Source organism: Syngnathoides biaculeatus, chromosome 7, assembly GCF_019802595.1.
Source record: "Syngnathoides biaculeatus isolate LvHL_M chromosome 7, ASM1980259v1, whole genome shotgun sequence".
In the NCBI taxonomy this organism is placed as follows: domain Eukaryota; kingdom Metazoa; phylum Chordata; class Actinopteri; order Syngnathiformes; family Syngnathidae; genus Syngnathoides; species Syngnathoides biaculeatus.
In genome coordinates this window covers 4,445,978-4,464,879 of record NC_084646.1, presented here as the reverse complement: position 1 = coordinate 4,464,879, position 18,902 = coordinate 4,445,978, and the positions used below count along the sequence as shown (strand labels likewise).

The 18,902-nt window shown below is 42.2% G+C and overlaps 2 protein-coding genes, 1 long non-coding RNA gene and 6 other non-coding genes across 12 annotated transcripts in view; all 9 read left to right on the top strand.

Moving 5' to 3' along the window:
- Positions 1-3,322, top strand: part of osbpl9 (oxysterol binding protein-like 9) — a 37,286-nt gene extending 33,964 nt beyond the window's left edge. For all 3 annotated transcript variants that reach the window (XM_061825237.1, XM_061825236.1, XM_061825238.1), the window contains one exon: positions 2,018-3,322. In XM_061825237.1, the coding sequence (XP_061681221.1) occupies positions 2,018-2,092 (75 nt within the window). In that variant the 3' untranslated portion in view covers positions 2,093-3,322. The remainder of the gene's footprint in view (positions 1-2,017) is intronic.
- Positions 3,323-3,408: 86 nt separating this feature from the next.
- trnas-aga (transfer RNA serine (anticodon AGA)) lies at positions 3,409-3,490 on the top strand. Its single transcript has one exon. It is a non-coding gene; the product is annotated as a tRNA-Ser (tRNA).
- Positions 3,491-4,178: 688 nt separating this feature from the next.
- LOC133503760 (uncharacterized) lies at positions 4,179-9,335 on the top strand. 2 transcript variants are annotated; one of them, XR_009795829.1, is made up of 12 exons: positions 4,179-4,412; positions 4,876-4,916; positions 5,108-5,148; positions 5,676-5,716; positions 5,904-5,924; positions 6,114-6,132; positions 6,316-6,341; positions 6,485-6,535; positions 7,903-7,934; positions 8,104-8,158; positions 8,333-8,360; positions 8,557-9,335. It is a non-coding gene; the product is annotated as an uncharacterized LOC133503760 (long non-coding RNA). The 2 variants fall into 2 exon arrangements; XR_009795828.1 differs by having other exon boundaries at positions 4,188-4,412; positions 8,551-9,335.
- On the top strand, positions 4,686-4,766 carry LOC133504162 (small nucleolar RNA SNORD74). Its single transcript, XR_009795918.1, has one exon. It is a non-coding gene; the product is annotated as a small nucleolar RNA SNORD74 (small nucleolar RNA).
- Positions 4,966-5,035, top strand: LOC133504167 (small nucleolar RNA SNORD75). Its single transcript, XR_009795922.1, has one exon. It is a non-coding gene; the product is annotated as a small nucleolar RNA SNORD75 (small nucleolar RNA).
- On the top strand, positions 5,752-5,832 carry LOC133504160 (small nucleolar RNA SNORD79). Its single transcript, XR_009795916.1, has one exon. It is a non-coding gene; the product is annotated as a small nucleolar RNA SNORD79 (small nucleolar RNA).
- On the top strand, positions 5,962-6,043 carry LOC133504164 (small nucleolar RNA snR60/Z15/Z230/Z193/J17). The gene has a single exon (XR_009795920.1). It is a non-coding gene; the product is annotated as a small nucleolar RNA snR60/Z15/Z230/Z193/J17 (small nucleolar RNA).
- Positions 6,171-6,246, top strand: LOC133504163 (small nucleolar RNA snR60/Z15/Z230/Z193/J17). The gene has a single exon (XR_009795919.1). It is a non-coding gene; the product is annotated as a small nucleolar RNA snR60/Z15/Z230/Z193/J17 (small nucleolar RNA).
- Positions 9,336-9,609: 274 nt separating the features above from the next.
- Positions 9,610-18,793, top strand: tor3a (torsin family 3, member A). Its single transcript, XM_061825685.1, has 6 exons — positions 9,610-9,934; positions 9,999-10,121; positions 11,334-11,599; positions 12,662-12,837; positions 14,943-15,067; positions 16,106-18,793. Exons 1-6 carry the CDS (start codon positions 9,757-9,759, stop codon positions 16,351-16,353), a joined length of 1,116 nt encoding a protein of 371 aa, XP_061681669.1. The 5' UTR covers positions 9,610-9,756; the 3' UTR covers positions 16,354-18,793.
- The last annotated feature ends 109 nt before the right edge of the window (positions 18,794-18,902 follow it).

Below are 18,902 nucleotides of genomic sequence, written 5' to 3'. Positions count from 1 at the left end.
AAATGCAGGACTTCAAAGCAGAGGCATATTGTTCAATGTAGTTTGTTCCGGAAACTGGATCATACACTGTGTAGCAGTCCGACAAGGCAGAGGTACAGAAACCCTAGGCTAGGCGGATCCAAGGTCCGATGACTATGGGGCAAACTAACAACTCAACAGGACAGGATCAGACAAAAGGGCACAAAATCGCTGGGACTAGGGTTACTTTAACTTACGTGTAGAGGGGAGAGTCCCACAGGCAGTGAATGCAACTCACTAACACAAAGCACTTTGTAAATATCTCATGTTTCAGTGCAGGTTTCAATTTGGGCACTTGCAGCTTTTACACATTTGCGGCGTATGTATGTACCCAATGGTATTTCCTGTACAAATGTACTGGATGAGGCTTACAACCAGGTGCACTCTATAGGCCGGGAATTATTAGTAGTAGTATTCACTCCATCCTGAAATAATGATGAATTCATCTGAGTTTATTAACATATTGACATGCGTGATGTGAAATCTTGGCCTTTTTTTTTGTTGAACACAAAGCTATTCTTATGAATAACAAAGATAATAGTGCATTTTATGTTCATCTTAAAATGTCACCCACAAACATAATATATATCCCTAACTTTTTCTGAACTGTGCTTTCAATGTACTGATATTGTTTTACTTGTTTAGAGCTTGTGCACCTATGTCACCAAAGTCACGTGACTGGTCATATTATTGGTCAAGTAAGGCATTGTTCAATGCTAAGTCTGATGGAGGCAACAGAAAAATACATCTCCCAGAGTTTTGTTCGATACCGTTAAACATTTAGAAGGTGATAATAAACAAAGGTACGTGGAAAAATGAGACACACTTGGCATAGAGGACCCACATTTAATGCCGAAGTCAATGTTTTCGCCGATAAAGTGGACTGTTAACCCGCTTGTCTTGGACAACTGAATCTACACATGGATCTGTTGAGTAAGTCGTCGAGATTTACATCGAGGAGTTTGAAAGCGTAGAAAAGTCTTAACGCATACAATTACTTTGTTGCTGGATCTGTTCTCAACTGGGAGACTGGTCGTGAACGAGGAAGTGTGTTCGGCTACACGTTAACCTTTGCCAAAATCCGTCGATCTTTTCAGATAGTATTCAATACAAATACCAATATTTAAAAAAATTACCCTATCCTAAATGACCCTTTTACGCAAACTCGCATTCATTAACTATGATTTGGGGGGGGGGGGCAGTCTCCTCCTCCGTATATGGAAGCGTGTTGCGACCACACGTTAACCTTTGGTAAACCTCTCCGTGACACTTTTTTTTTTTTTTTTTTAAATAAGAAGATTCTCAAATGAGTCCAATCCGTATTTTAAAAAAGAAAATTAACCGCTGGGATAGGCTTCAGCCCCCGTACACGGAAGCATGTTGCGGCCACACGTTAACCTACTTAAACCTCTCTGTGACCGACTGTTTATTTTCTTTTTTTTTTTAAATACGCATTGGACTCATTTGGGAACAATGCATATTTAAAAAAAAATAAAATAAAATCTGTGGGGGAGAGGTTTTAGTTTAACATGTACCCACAACACGCTTCTGTGTACGTTAGGAGATGACTTTTTTTAAAAATCATATTCTTCTCAAATGAGCCAACTTGGCCTTCTAAATACTTCTTGGTAATTCGAGATTGAGAAGAATAAGTCCTACCTGAAATGAAGGGATCGTTGCACAGGCGTGTGCGTATTTTGGTCAGGCACCATCCATCATGTTTAACTGCCTAAATCCATTGATATTTTCTGGTCTTTTCAGCTGGTATTCCATAGAATGATCTCTTTGAATATCTGTCTCGTCTGTTGTAACAACCAACAGCACAACAATTTTCAGGCATTGTGTATATTCTGCTCCAGTTCAATGTCCCCCACACTGTCGAGCAGCTCTTTTTGACCTGCAATATGGCGCCCTGAAAATGGTCACGTCTCCTGCACGAGCTCTATAGCCTCATCCAGAATCATCATCCAGTGTTGTTTCCGTGTGTGTGTGTCTACAGCTATTCCACGAGGATGGCGAGTGCTGGGTGTACGACGAGCCTCTATTAAAGAGACTAGCCTCTCCTCGACCTTGAGAGGAGCGACCCATCCGCACCTCCCCCCCGTCCTCCACTTCATGCATTAAGATTGAACGCACTGCAGAGTCTTCATAAGAACTCATTTGCCCACTCGTTTGCCGAGCCCTGGACCGACTGACCACCGACGGCGTCACGTACGCAGATTTCCATCCGACTGTACGACGACGGAAACGAATGATACCAAATGGAAAGCACCTAAAAAGTTCCGAGACAATTTGTAACGTTTTACTCCTTGACAGTGCGGCCGCCAGTTCTCAGCAGCGTTCCGCCGCTGCCGGGCCACTCCCTTCCTCAAGGGTGTTGAAACTGAATAATAATAATAATAACCTTTTCACGCGTAAAACAGAGCTTGACATCTCAGGGAATCAGGTGACCGAAGAAAGCCCCCCCAAGACTATGGCAGCCTTATGGTGGTGATGATGATGATGATGATGATGGTGGTGGTGGTGGAATGGATGAACCTTAACTAGGCGGGGAAGACGTTCTCTGCTTGCCTGCATCTAGTTATAACTTGTTCAAATATAGATATACATATGATGCATATATTCTTTTTTTTTATTATTTTCTTTCTGGCAATAGTGTAAAATATTTGAGTATAATGAAATTTTAAGGACGCATCTAATGATCACATGTGACGCTCTGCTCTCATTTCAAGTTAGTTTGGTCCTTTTCTTCATCGCGGGACACGGCTGAGGTCCGCCAAGGCCATAGCGTCCGAACAGACCCGCGGAAATATATTTATGCATTCGAAAAGGTTATCAGCAAAGACGAAAAGACAGAACAATCCAATTAATTCAGTGTAACCCGAAGGCATATATGAACAAATGATTGTGACTTTTTGTTCTTCCAGACCCCTTTTTTTCATAGTGACGGTTTTCAGTTTTTACGCGCTCATACGCATCTCATTGCTGAGAGGAGGATATTGCAAACAACCCGCAAAAAAAAAAGATAGGAACTTTGCTCCTGTCTTTATTTTTTGCGGTGCTGCTCCAGTTTTTGGGTTTTTTTTTTTAGGTTCCCTCCGTATCCTAAATTGGCAGCAACACGAGGGATGTTTTTCTCTTCATCTTAAATTTTGTTATTCCAAAAATGTTCAACATTCCTAATTTACAGTGACAGATGCTGGATTTGAAAAAAAATGCAGTGGATGAAATACAATAATAAACAAGTTCCACGTGAAAATTCCAAAGAACATTTGTTTCTGTAATCTTCTATGTAAAGCCCGGTTTTGGGGTGAAGGATTTAATTCACTGCAATGACAAGCAATATTAGAGGAACTACAAAAGGAGAGAAATTAATATGACGCGTACGTAGTTGTCGTGGCCGAGTGGTTAAGGCGATGGACTAGAAATCCATTGGGGTCTCCCCGCGCAGGTTCGAATCCTGCCGACAACGACATCTTTTTATGTGTCCAAGGATGCTATTAATCAAATCACTAAAAGACATCTTCATTGATAAAATCGGCTTGCAGCGGTCGGTCATGCAACCTTGCAGACAAACGCGTCAAAGCACATGTCTTTTTAGTACGGTGGAGTGACTTAAAAATATGAATAGGAAAATAGGCCAAGTCGCTTTACGGTTATTTTCCTACGGCGGCGCTAAGCTAGGGACGTCGTGTGTGGACGGCAAGGAAGCAAAAAGAAGGATGCTGACACGTTTTTTTTTTTTTTTTCTCCATACGGGTTATACACAATATCGTACAACCACGACAAGGGAGTATTTTTTAGATTAGCAAATACATTTCTGTAATAATGGCACAAACGGGGGATCTCGAGAAAATCGGTTGGGAATTGAGCGATGACTTTATTTTACGTCCGTGCGGTGTTTGTCGCCCCTACCAACATGGCGACTATGTAGACATGTCGGTTAGCCGTAGTGGTATTGTACGCTAGCGGATCTACTCAACATATCGCTTGTTTGGTAGACTAAAGGTAAAAAATTGGTAAACTAGTCGATGTTTTTAACTATCATTTTTAGAAAAATAAATAAATGATGTTTTAAAGCTAAGTTTTTTTAAACCTCAACTAAGGCCCCAAAAGTCCGTTGGGGACGCATTTTTTGTACGTGGAGTTGTCATCATGGATACATTTTAGTATTGCTAAGTTTGTTGCAAGGCGTATTTTTATGGAAGTAGCATACATTTTGGGGAGAGTTATAACATTTTGACTTGAGCGAAAGAGTTTTATTTATCAAATCTCGCAACGCAAGTACTCATTGGCCGCTGAATTTTTCCCATCATCCCACGCGGGAGAGCGCGAGGCTGGCTATAAAATGGTCTTCCTCCCTTTATTCGGTCTCAGTCTTCCGTTTGGCTTGGGTAAGTGAGTTGGTCCAGTCCACTTTTCAATCTAATATTCAACTTTCTTGTCATGTCGCTTATGTTTTCGTCCTTAATAATCACTTACTTGAATTCGTATAATTGAAATTATTTCATTCAAAGTAGGTTAGACTTTTCAGTCGTGAACGTTGCGCATTTTGCTAGGCCTACACCGCGTGACTTGTGCAAATGTTTTAACATGTCACCTTTTTGTAGCCTTTTTAATTGTTTTTGCACAGTTTTTTTTTTAATAAGGCCTTGTTTTTATTTGGTCCCATTGCTATGTGATGATTAACTGTTGGTAGGGACATCTGAATCGATGTGAAGAAACGCCAACTATCCTGACAGCATGGGCTCAGCCACGTGTTACGCTAACTATTAGCGTCGTGTTAGCAGTTTTGCTAAAGTTAGCATTTTTTTTCAAGTCTATTTCTTATCTCAAACATTTTATTTTTTTTTCCAGTTTGACTTCTTCAGAGATGCAGAAAGCCTCTAACGTCACCCGTAAGTAACTTTTTTTTTTTTTTTTTTTTTTTGTTAACTGAAAAATTTGAATCTGTGACGAATTTTAATTGTAAGAGTAGTGGACAGAAGTGATTTCTGACTAATTCTACACTGAGATTCTGTTAATAGAATTTTTTTTTTTAAAAAATGATTACCTTTGTGCAGAGCTTTGACTTGTGGTTTATTTGCAGATATGGCGTGGCCACAAAGAAGAATGCAGTTACTTAAAATGGTCAGTATTGCTTTTATTTGTGGTTTCTAAGCTTCTCTAAGGTGGGCTGTGTGACTCAAGTTTTGGGGGATGGGCAAATATTTGACTCAAGGGCTGCAGTTTTAAGTGACCTGTGTAAAATTGTTTATAAAACTAATTTAACCTGATTTAGCTGCTTTTATACAGTAACATAAATTCAAACTAAATCCAGTATTTTTTTTTTATTTATTTTGGTCGTTGCAATCATACAATAAAAATTCTTTCACTATTTTGCGGTTAAATCTTTCTCGCTTCTAAATGCACAAGATGGCTTGTCATATTGTAAGTTTTAAATGGGCCGTGCTTTGCCTGCCCCGACTTCAGAGGCACATCAGCAACACCCCAGAGATTCATTAATTTTGTTGCCATGATGACATTTATTTGCTACTCTTGACCAGCTGGGTGATGACAAAAAACAACCCACCATGTTGAAATCTGAGCCACGGACAAATAAATTGCTTTTTGCAATAATCATGGCTGGTTTATAACAGTCTCTTTTTATTGTGCAGATCCACATGGCACATGAATCACCTACATGACTGATTAAAAGGTAATCAATTTATTTATTTATGCTGTATTGAAGGAACCTGTTCGTGATGATTTAAAGGAAAAAAAATGGGAATCTCTCTGAATAAGAGTGAAAGAGTAATTCTATCTGATACAGTGCTTTAATTTGCTACTTTTTCTTTAATCTGCTGCATTGTGCTTTAACTCGTCATTTCATATTTGTATTGCAGGAGTTTCCTGACATATTCCAGGTCAGCATTTTAATATTTTCATAAATGATCTTTTTTGCTCGCTGAAGTGATGACTGCATAGTTCAGCGGATACTCTGTGAAGATTTTTTTCTTTCGCTCCTATCTGACATGTTGGCCATCACCGCCTGTAACCCACACAAACGGTAAAATTGGATTCTGATTTCTTTTTTTTTTTTTTTTCTTTTTCAGGGCAAAGTTTCACAAGCCGGTACGTTAACTTGCACGTTTATTCAACTACTAGTACATTCAACATAATGATGACTGCATAGTTCAGCGGATACTCTGTGAAGATCGTTTCTTTCGCTCCTAGCTGACATGTTGGCCCTCGCAGCATCTTAACAACAAATGGCTAAGATTAGATTTTAATTGTGATTTTCCATTTTTCTTAAAGGTAAAAGGGCAGCGTGGCAAAAGATGGTACGTTGTCATATTTACTTAATTACAATTCGTACTTCAGTGATTATTCTGTGATTTTTGTTTTTCCTCTGGTTGGACTTGAGTAAATTTTACCTTTTAGAGATAGTAGTATGCATGTTAAACTGTTTCCTGTCTATATCCAGATTTTCGTGAGGCCTGTGTTGGAGGAAAACAACAATCACTGCTTGGTTACGGTACGTGAAATGAAGGTTTATCTAAAATGCCCCATTTAAAACCTGATAAATGCATTTTGGGTACTGAGTAACAGAAATGCGCTAGTCTAAATAGAATTAAGAGATATGAGTTTCTGCAGATCTTGAACAATGTAGCGCACGACTGTTGCATCACAACATTTTTAGATATTTCCTTGCTGCGCATTTAGAAATAGGTGAATCTGAAAAGGAAAGGGTTGATTTGTCTGAAATAACCCTATCCGGGGGGGGGTGGCTGGTTCTCAAGTACCCAGGTGTGATTTCTCGAAAAATAAAAAATGTCTATTTGCTGAGTGACATGTCCTTAATTGTCAAATTCATGCGTTTCAATCATTTACAAAAACAAGAAATTTAAACTTTTTTTTTTTTTGAAAGGATGTGATTATACCGGCTATGAAAGCATTCTTGTGTGCCATGACACAAATCTGAATCAATTTAGTTTCATTTCTAGTAGCTTACTCTGAATTTTGTGGGTAAAGTGTATGCGCCTAAATAATGAACGATTTGTATTGTGTACATTCGGTAACAGAATAGCATTTTTATTTATAGATGAAATAGAAATGTTTCATTCATAATAGAATTTATAAAGCTTGCGCGTTAAAATTGGTGCTCATGCTTGCAAACCCTCGACTGTTTTTCAGTTTTGTTTTTGTTTTTTTTTTCCCCTCATTCAGTCAAATCATGTCTGGTACCACAGTGCAGTTGGAAAGGTGTTTCTTGAATTGGCTGGTTTTAAAATTTGTGATTAGTTTGAAAATGAATGGCCATAGTTATCCATTTTTAAAATGAATTTCATAATTTGGCCTTAGTAACATGAACCATTTTGCAAATAACAGCCTTTCAAGATGAACATTATCCATTTTTCTTTTGCCGCTAATCCTCACGAGGGTTTTGGGCAGTGCTGAAGGTGGGGTATACCCTGAACTGGTTGCCGGCTAATTGCAGGGCACATAGACAACAGTCACACCTAGGGGCACTTTAGTGTCCAATGAATGTTGTATGTTTTGGGGATGTGGGAGGAAACCAGAATGCCTGGACAGAACACGCGAGCTCCACGCAGGCGGGGCTGGCGATCGAACCCGGCCGGGACCTTCAGAACTTGAGGGTTACCGTTGTCACCTAAAGATGAACAATTTTGTGAAATTAAGTCACGACTATCATGTCAGACTAAGATTTTAGTTACCCAAGAGCATTGCTGGTTGCAAATGTGGTCCTAATTTGTCAGATGTGATGAGTGTGAATCAGGTCTCTGATCTCATTGAGGAAATGAACACATTTCTGATCTGGGTTAAGGTGTAATGTTAAATGCATTTTATTTTATTTTTGTCTAATTGAATCTTCTAATGCAGGTGTCCAAGAAAGGTGGAGGATATCACACAAGGTAAGGCCGAATTTGGATGACTTTGTTTCTCAACTGACCTGTGATGACAACAATGCTGCTGACAATTTACACCATGGAGTCATTAGCTCTAGCTGAAAGGTCATCTTGCTAATGACCTTTTGGGAATACTCGCGTGTGTCTTGGCTGAAGGCTGTTCTCGTCCCTCCAGGGTGTAGACCAGCCCCTTTGCGTCGGTGCCACCGGCAAACACGGCTGAGTCAAAGGTGAGCAATGAACCAGTCATCAGAAAAAAAAAAATGTGGCCGGGGGTTCAGTGATGTCACAAATGTCTGACCCGAATTAAAATGTGGATATCTGGTGCTGAGTGACCCGACTTGCATGCTGAAAGCAAAACTCCGCCTCGCGTGTAATAAGAATTCTTCCACCCTTGTTTACAGATAACCGGATGTCACCTGGCTGACCTTGGTATGTTTCCTTTTAATCAATCCTCATTTTCATAATGCAACGAGCTACTACGCGTGATGAAGAGATTCTGCCAAATGACCTCTGATTATAATCTATACCGTTCCATCTTTTCTGACTCTGTGGCTAAAATTTTTTTTTTTTTTTTTTTGAGTGTAAATGCATGGTGGCAAGTCATGTTTTTCCATCTCAGCTCCAGGTATTGAAGCTGAAGAGTGGTCGTGGTGATCAGATGGAAGTGGATCGTAGTCCCAACACTCGCCATTTTTTCAGCTACTGACAGGCTAGACCAGGAGTGCTCGTTGCATCTTTTTGCGAGCTACCGGTCCATCAGAACTGGAGGCTCGAGAGAAGACTGAGTCTACGCTACAGAGAGATTGGCAATTGTCTTTCAGAGTTTGACAAACTCAAGATATTTCTTTCCTTGAGCCATTTGCTATATTAATGTGCAGTCATTTTCAGGAAGATTTTGTTGATTGAGTCACAAAACAGTACTGCAATGTTTAATATGAATGCTTCTGTGCAGTGGGAAAAATGACATTGACAGTCTAATAGTACAGCCGATGTTTGGGATGCTATTTGACCTTTTGAATTGCTTGTATCTTGCCGAGGTCTGCATGTCATAACAGAAGTAACAAAAGATGAGTGAGTTGAAATTGAGTTACACAAGTATGTAGAGGATGAAAAGTTTGACCTGAAAAATGGCACTGTCTTGCAGCGATCCGGCTGTCTGGTTGACACTAGTATCATGCCTCACTTTTGTGCAATCTGATGGACTGCTGTCTAAATTTCCAGTGCATAAACATTTTCTAAGTTGTAATGGCTGTCAAAATATTAATATACTGCATGAATTGTGGCAATTGACATTAAGTGATGGTGCACTTGAGACATGGCTGGAACTACCAATAAGGGCAAACCCAATCACTTGATTCTGAACCAGTGGCCCGCTGAGTTCAACTTTTTTTTTTGGGGTGAGCGCATTTAACCGATGTATGAAATTAATAAAAGATTTGCATTGAATTTTGTCTTCGTGGGTTCAATTTGGCACGTCTGTTGCTAGTAGACGAAGCTTGGTGAAACCGAATTTGGTGTGTGGGCGATCAGTGTTGGGAGTCCAAAATGTCTGCCGCTGAAAGTATGACGTCCCGGGGTCTATCCCTCAATGACGTAGGCGCTGTGCTTGTATTTTAAGGTCTGTGATCTGACGAAGTAAAAAAAAAAAAGACAAAACGTGTATTTGTAGGTGGGCGGGGCTTCGTCATCGCCGCCACTTCCGGTCTTTCAATCGCTTGCGCTTCTCCCTCCCTAGTGTTAGCCTAGCAGCGAGCTAACTGATGGCACGTCCTCGTTCGAGGCAACCCCTCCGGTAGTATCGAGAGCTTCCCCGGCCTCTTCCCTCATGTTAGCCCGCCTCGTGTCGCCGCTCGTGCCGCTCCTGCTGCTGGCCCCGACCGCGCACGCTCACATCTTCCAGCTGGACTCGCTGTCCAACGTGTCCTCGTACTACTTCAACTACATTTACTGCAACATTTGGGAGGGCGAGTGTCAGCCCCACCTGGACGATGCGACGCAGCAAGGTAAGAACCGCTGAGGGGTTCGTTCCATCACGACCTGACGCTTGTCTCGCGTGCGTGTGGGCAGTTCCTGCGAGGGACGTGTGGGCCGGTTTTGTCCAGGACTCCACGAACCTGCTGTACCGCTGGTACTGCAGCCTGGGCCAGTGCTGCGAGACCGGCGACTGCAGGGTGACCAACAACATCACTGGTACACCTCCACATTTTTTTCAAGTCGTTATTCTTTACTGCAATGTTGCTTGGGTTTAAAGGTCAAGTGTCATGCCTATGTTCTAAAATAGATATTGTAATGAAAAGTGCATATATTGCAACAACGATACAATTTATGTAACTCAAATACAAACATATCTCTCAGTGTCTTCATCCCATATCAAAAGAAAATTTGATCAAAGTAAATAACATGGCTAACCTTATTACGGGGTCCGCCAAGAGTCGCTTGTTATTCACAGTTTTGATGTGTTCAGATAACTCCGGGGGGGAAAAAATTCCTCAAAATACGGGGGGAGGGGAAAAATTGCCTAAGATTATGGAGGGAAAAAAAATTAGTCCGGAAAACTGAAAAAATTTGTCTGAAGAACAGGGAGGAAAATATTAGTCCTAAGAACAAAAAATAAATTGCTAGAAAACAGAAAAAATTAGCCCCAAAAAACTGAGTAAAAAAAGTAGTCTGAAAAATGGAGAAAAAAAAAATAGAAAAACCCGAAGAAAAAAATGTCTGAAAAATGAAAAAAAAAAATAGTCAGGAAAAACGGGGGAAAAAAATTTGTTTAGAAAAACAGGGGGGAAAATATTAGTCCTAAAAACGGAAAAGAAATAGTCTGGAAAAACGGCGGGGGGGATATCAGTCCTAAAAACAGAATATATAGCCTGAAAAACGGGGAGAAAAAAAATGTCTGAAAAACAGGGAGGGAAATATTAGTCCTAAAAACAGAAAAAAATAGCCCGAAAAACAAAAAATTAACCAGAAAAACTGATGTGTGTGTGTGTGTGTGTGTGTGTGACACCAATACACTTCCGTAGATTTGACTTCAGTGTGACAAAAAAGGGAAATAATTTTTTGCAGCGTATGTAAACTTGTGGCTTCAACTTCAGATATGTTCAATGTATATACAATTTATGTATATCTATATGCATTTTTTTAAATTTGTATTTATAATTATTTGCTTTGAAGAAAATCCCACATATGAAATGCATCTAGCATTGGTTGAGTCAAGGTGCATGTTAAGGAGTTTAGTCATGATTTTACTTTTTTTTTTAAATTATTATTATTAAAAAGAGAGGAGATTACGACAACTGGCAAACAAAAGACCCAAGTAATATTTTTACTAAAATCTTCATATTGTGTAATAAATCTGCGCTGCTTCGAGTTTCTCTTGATTGGTTTTGATGTCCCTTTTTGTAGGTTTGGCTCAAGACCTTCAGAGCAAGCTCCACGGGCAGCACCTGGCCCAGTCCGTGGTTCTGAAAGCAATCCAGGGTTTTATCAACAACCCGGAGTCCAACAAGCCCCTGACGCTCTCCTTCCACGGCTGGTCGGGCACCGGGAAGAACTTCGTGGCCCGCATGGTCGCGGATAACCTTTACCGCGACGGGGTGAAGAGCGAGTGCGTGCGGCTGTTCATCGCGCCGTTCCACTTTCACCACGCGAGGATGGTGGACACGTACAAGGTGAGGGGCTCGGCGCCAAGGACGTGCCGATCGAGTCCTTGCTCAATTTGGATATTTTATCGAAAGTTGAATGATAACCAAGTCCAAGTCAAACACGGAGGCTTTTTTTTTTTCTTGTTTGGGAAGCTGGCGTCGGCCCAGCTGGACCAGAACCGCTCCGACAGCCATTCAAATGTGTACAAACGTTACACAATCGCTGTGTTAGCATTTCATAACGATACCGGATCACGATTACTCCAGAGGTGAAGTGGAAAGTTCAAACTCAAACGAGCTCCTGTATTGACCTATCACTCGCAAGGATCGTGATTCTGTATCCGTCCATCCATTTTATTTGCCGCTTATCCTCACGAGGGTCGCGGGAGCGCTGCAGCCTATCCCAGCTGTCAACGGGCAGGAGGCGGGGCGCGCCCTGAACTGGTTGCCAGCCAATCGCAAGGCACAACGAGACAACTCACAATCAGATGCTGCCATCCAAGTAACGTCTTTTTCACACACATTGCACATTGAGAGAGACAACAGTCGCACCCACAATCACACCTCGGGGCAATTTAGAGTGTCTGACTAATGTTGCATTTTTTGGGGGGATGTGGGAGGAAACCGGAGTCCCCGGACCAACGCAGGCACGGGGAGAGCATGCAAAACTCATCAAAGGCGGGTCATGGATTGAACCCGGGACCTCAGATTCTGTATCTTTTAATCAAAATGATGGTGGAACACACTTTTCAACCGGTTCTAATAACGCAATGCGGTTTTACGACATCTTCCTTACAGTTTCCTCACACAGCTCCACTTTTGGCCACCGTCTCCGGGTTTCACCCCGCGATCAAAAACTTCCCCGTTTGGTTCACCAAAGACTAAATTAGCCTTCGACGTGGATGAGAGTGAATGCTAGTTCCATGTGTGCCCTACGATTGACTGGCGACCAGTTCAGGGTGCAACCCCGCCTCCTGCCCAAAGTCGCCTCCCATAGGCTGCAAATGAGGATAAGCGCTACTGAAAACGGATGCAAAATATTAAGCATTGGTAATCCTACAACTGGAATGAATTTGTCGCGCTCAACAGAGTCAACTGAAGGAGGCGATCCGGGACACGGTCCTGCGATGTTCCCAGACGCTGTTCATATTCGACGAGGCCGAGAAGCTGCACCCGGGCCTCATCGACGCCATCAAGCCGTACATGGCGCACTACGACAACGTGGATGGGGTCAACTACCGCAAGGCCATCTTCCTCTTCCTCAGGTCAGCTACAACTCTTATTTTTTTCTTCTCACAGCAAGTCATTGAACGAGACAGTGTTCGTAAAATCTTTATTAACTGGACTGACATAATGAGATTAGCCAAAGTCGTTTTTAAAGTTACTGTCAAAATATTACCGTAATTTCCACCCTATAAATCGCGACTTTTTTTCCAGGCGCTTTCAGCCCTGCGGTTGATGCGGTGATGCGGCGAATTAGTGCATTTTTTCTGACGGCCGCAAGGTGGCACTCGAGCGGAAAAGCTAAGAGTGAGACCGGTGGAATATATGTGCCAAGGAAGTGACTTTTACCGGTCTCGGCCTGTTAGCGGTCCGCTCGCGTGTTACTGCAGTGTCTTAATGATTTTTACCGGTATGTTTTTTTTTTTTTTTAACACGCCCTGTCAGCATGGCTCTAGTGTTAGCCCGGCGCTAACATTAGCATTAGCGCTAGTTAAACTCTCTGTTTACCGTCTTTCTTTGGAAATATCTCGTGTTTCGATGTGGGCACTTGCGACTTTTACACAGCTGTGACGTATGTATGTGTCACCCCTCCGGTACGGGGGTGGACCCAAATGCAGGACTGCGAGGCAGAGGCATATTGTTCAATGTAGTTTATTCCGGAAAGTGGCTCATACACGGTTGTAGCAGTCCGACAAGGCAGAGGTACAGAAATGCTAGGCTAGGGTTCCCCTAACTTACATGCAGAGCGGAAAGTCCCACAGGCAGTGAATGCAACTCACTAACACAAAGCAATGAACTGGCAAACGCCAGTGACAAAAACTCCCAAGTTAAATGCCTGTCTAATTGACCCCTCCGTGGATATTGCGCAATCCGCGTCACTGACCAATCAGAGGCCAGAGATCTGCATAAACCAAAGCCCGTTTTTGCTCCCGCCATTTTCTCAGACAACATTGCATGGTCCAGTATAGGTTTAGTTAGCGTTTTATCGCGTATTTGGGTTATTTAACAAAAAATATGGTTAAGAGGTGTAGTCACGGACTTTGTAATAGTGACGACAGGTGTCCTGAAAGGCTAGTTGGTGGAGTTCAATTCGTACCCTTTCCAAAACCGAAGACCCAGTACGAAAAATGCCTCCGATGGATAAAACTTTGTGGAAGACTGCATCATCAACTAAATCCATCTAATATCAACCGGAACACATATGTTTGCACGAAGGTATGCCCTATATTTGATTTTCAATACATGTCTCGTATTAATGAATTCGAAGTTCTCCGCTAGCATAACACTGCTGCGTGTGAACGATTGCCACACTTATTCTTTGTTGAGCGATATTTAGCGATGATCGGACTGCACAAACATCGATTTCTTGCTGGCTCGCGGCCAGAAGCTTAACCAGACGGTGTTTGCACGAAGATATGCCCTAAATTTGATTTTTAATACACGTCTCGTATAAATGAATGAGACGTTCTCCGCTAGCCTAACACCGCTACGTGTGAACGATTGCCACACTTATTCTTTGTTGAGCGATATTTAGCGATGATCGGACTGCACAAACATCGATTTCTTGCTGGCTCGCGGCCGAAGCTTAACCAGACTGTGTTTGCACGAAGATATGCCCTATATTTGATTTTTAATACACGTCTCGTATAAATGAATGAGACGTTCTCCGCTAGCATAACATTGCTACGTGTGAATGAAATCAGAAGCATGACGTCTCTCTCAGTTAAGAATGTATTGTATTTAGAATCTATGATATATCGTTGATTTGAATGAAATCAGAAGCATGGAGTCTGTCTCAGTTCAGAATGTATTGTATTGTATTTTCCATTTTTACTGTTTGCGCACGTGGCGTGACGTCACGTCAGGAGGCGTGGTTAAGTGCCCTGTACAGAGGGGTCAATGACAGTCCCAATGTGCTGTGGCGTGGCCACGCCCCTCTTGGCAGTGGCCAAGTCTTGCTGATGACAGTATGTGGCAAATGGTATTTCCTTTACAAATGTACTGGGTGAGGCTTATAACCAGGTGCGCTCTGTAGGCCGGGAATTATGGTAATAAAAATACCAAAGATGTATTTTCTTTTTATCATAGAATGTCGGGACTGGCACTAATCTAGATAGCTAACCTTGTTTTCTCGTACACCCTGCAGTAACATCGGAGGAGCGACAATCAACGACGTCGCGTTGGACTTTTGGCACTCGGGTCAGAACCGAGAGGACATCGGGATGGAGGATCTGGAACACCGACTACGAGCAGAAACAATGGAGGCTCATGGTAAGCAGAAATCCTTCTCTTGAGCAAGTCTCAACTCTTTTTGTAGAGTGGATCTAAAAAGTTTAGGCATTCCTTCACATGCTCCAAAACTAACCAAAATGATTAATTTTCACGTGCCAGATTTCTATTTCCAGTTTCCATCAGAGGGCCATTAATGAATGTGAATCGATTAAAAATAGTAAACAAACAACATTCATGAACTACTACTACTTTTTTCACACGCTTTCAACCCTGCAATTTATGCGGTGATGCTGCTAATTAGTGCTTTTTTTAACGGCCGCAAGGGGGCGCTCGTGCGGAAAAGGTAAGACTGAGACCGGTGGAATATATGTGCCGAGGACGTGACTTTTACCGGTGCGGCCCTGTTAGCGCTGCGCTAGCGTGTTACTGCCGTGCCTCAGTGATTTTTACCGGTATGGTTTTTTTTGTTAACCGGCCCTGTTAGTGCGGCGCTAGCATTTTCTGTGTACCATCTTTCTTTGTACATATCTCGTGTTTCAATGTGGGGACTTGCGACTTTTACACATCTGCGGCATATGTATGGACCAAATAGTATTTCCTTTGCAAATGTACTGGGTGAGGCTTATAACCAGGTGCGCTCTGTCGGCCGGGAATTCCTGCAGTTTTGGAATCAGTAATGAAGTGTGAAGGATTTTTCAGTTATGGGTAACCAAAAAAAAAATCCTTGTAATATCTCACGGCTATTTTTCCTGATGTATGACAACTTGAAATTTGAAACGGATCACAGCTTTTGAAACACTACATTTTTCTTTGTGGGCCACATAAAATCACGTGGCGGGCCGGATCTGGCCCCCGGGCCTTGAGTTTGACGCCTGTGATCGAGTAGAAGAAAATTTATTACTGTCAGCGTTACTAAACTGCAGATAGATCGAGTTACATTAGTTGTCGTAAATAAATACATTTTGGAGCAAAAAGGGGTATTCGGATAATCATTTTGCGAATTTGCCACGCTCGCAGCTTTGGTTCCGGTCGTCGTTATCGGAAGTATTTACGGACCTTATTTCCACCTTCTCCCAGGCGGTTTCGCCAAGAGCGAGCTGATGTCCGCCCACCTGATCGACTTCTTCGTGCCCTTCCTGCCGCTGGAGTACCGCCACGTCAAGCGATGCGCGAAGGACGCCTTCGCCGCACGAGGCCTGGAGACGGACGAGGCCACGCTGGACGAGGTGGCCAAGGCCATGCTGTACATCCCCAAGGAGGAGAGACTGTTCTCGGCCCAAGGGTGCAAGTCCATCCCCCAGCGGATCAACTTCTTCCTTCCTTAGAAACAAACGAGGGAGACGTGTGGAGGGGGTGTGCGTTTCCACTCCCCCGCAGGTGCAAAACACGGCACGCGTGTCGAGCCGGGTCACTTGCGCGAGGTTGGACAACGAGAGCACTTCCTGTGTGAGGCGGGCGGAACCGAGCGCCGTCGCACGACGGCGGCGCGGCGGCGTAAGAGGACGTGCCGCTGCCGCTTGCTGGGGATGAGCAACACCACGCGGTTGACTACAGTGGGGGAAATAATTATATATATCAAAAATTTTAAGTATCGATTATTTACACAAAGGTGGCCAAAAGTACACAATCTCAGTACTTGTACTAAAGTACAGTGGTGCTTTGAAGTACGAGTTTTATTAGCCTCCTTAATTACCACATGGCGGCACGGCTGGTAGCCTCACAGTTCTGAGGACCCGGGTTCGATCCCAGCCCCGTGCCTGCGTGGGTTTTCTCCGGGCACTCCGGTTTCCTCTCACAACCCAAAAACATTAATTGGACACTCTAAATTGCCCCAAGGTGTGATAGTGAGTGCGGCTGTTTGTCTCGATGTGCTCTGTGATTGGCTGGCAACCAGTTCAGGGTGCACCCCGCCTGATGCCTTTTGACAGCTGGGATAGGCTTCAGCACTCACCGCGACGCTCGTGAGGATAAGTGGCAAAGAAAATGGATGGATGGATTACCACAAACTCAAAACACGTACCTCATCACCAACTATTAAGTCTCCTTCCACTCCAAGGAAACCAATGTGAATTGATAGCGGACGGACTTTGTGAGTGTGCTGCAGTCGTCTAGCGGTGGGCGTCCGAAGCACGTTCACAGCTCAAATTTGTGGTCTTATTGCAAAGGCAAACTAGCGGCTCGGATCTTGAAAAACGTGTAAGTTAAGCACTTGTAACTCAAGGCGCCACTTCTTTATGGAAGTAAATAGGTACCACCAGGATTTGAATTTGGAATGTAAAGTGATCACGTTTTCAATAGTTGTATTTCAGTGTAACTTTTCAATGTTGACAATTCAACCGGCTACAATTCGCTGTCTAAAATTCACCGTCTCCCACCAGGCAGGGTGAATTCAGGTCGGAACCAAACAGCCAGTTACGCTTTCTTATTAGTGACGTCATGTGACTAAGAAAGATTGGCTGGGTGTTCAGTTCTGACCTGAAGTAACCCTGCCTGGTAGTGAATTTCAGACTGAATTGGAGCAACTATTGAAAATGTGATCACTTGACATTTCAAATTCAAATCCCCTTTTCTGTGGCATTTCTAATTCAAATCCTGGTGGTACATATTTACTTCTATACTCCTTGTATAAAAAACAAAAAAGAAGAGAAGTAAAATAACTGATTTCTAAGTTCAGTTATAAAGTACAAAGTATGAGTACATACTTTCTATTGTCGGTTAATTGAAAACTGGCACAATGTAAAACTAAGGCATGTAATATTTTTCACTGACCAGTATATTATGTATTTAGAAGATAAATCATAAGAGACGATTTAAAAAATGTGTTCCCAAAGCTTTGCAAAATTTGTGAAAAAAGCTAATGAAACTACTGTGCACCATACGTGAATGTATTTTCTTTAACTTGTGTGATTTGGGGAGGGCTGAAACAAAACTTGCACAATTATTTTTTTTGGAATTATGATTCTGAGTGTGAAGACTGTCTTTGTCGATGTGACATTTTTTTTGCCATCCTCCAACCTTCTTCAGTTGAAGCTTCAGCAATTTTGGATGATACTGTCATGTACGACCATCATAAAGAAATAACCATAAATTAATTCCTTTTGCTATGGAGCAAATTTACAAATTCGGCAGGGGATTAAATAATTATTTCCTCCACTGTGCAAAAGTGTTAGGACACCGTTGGCTTTGTTGTCGTGATCTTTTATCACCACACATCGTGACATATAAGCAAATACTAGTAGGATAGGATTGATTTAAATTATTAAGTCGTAAACACTCCCCAAGGCTTCAGCGCAGTAGTTCGATGTCCAGCCACCCCCTACCCACTTTTTAATGTTGCACTATTTTTTTTTTCTGTTGAAACGTCACGATTTCAGCGTTATGACATCGAAGTGGGGCAAGTGACCCGCGGTGTTAAAATGACCAAGAACTGAATCGTTACCATGTAAGCAACACGAGACTATATCATGTCAAAAAGTTGTGAGGATAAGCATGGAAATGGATGGAAGGATACTTTTAAATGCGACCATGTCGTTTTTGTATATTTTTCAGCACTTCGCATTTGCTTATTGTTTTTGTCACGTGGTTTTGCTCTTTGATGTGTTGAATTCTACATAATGTGAAAACAATTAAAAAGACAAACCCTATTTCTGTATTTTTTTTAATATTCATCTTGAAACCCAATACGAATAATACATGCTCAGTGTCCTAATAAATAAATAAAGGCATAATTGTGGTCACATTTAAATGCTGGAGGTTTTGATGGTTGGCTTGGAGTTTAAATTGTAAACATGTTGGTTTACTGTGTACTATATTAAATTTGCGGATGGATGTTTTTTATGTATAGCGGCAGATTATTATTCACACAATTACCAAC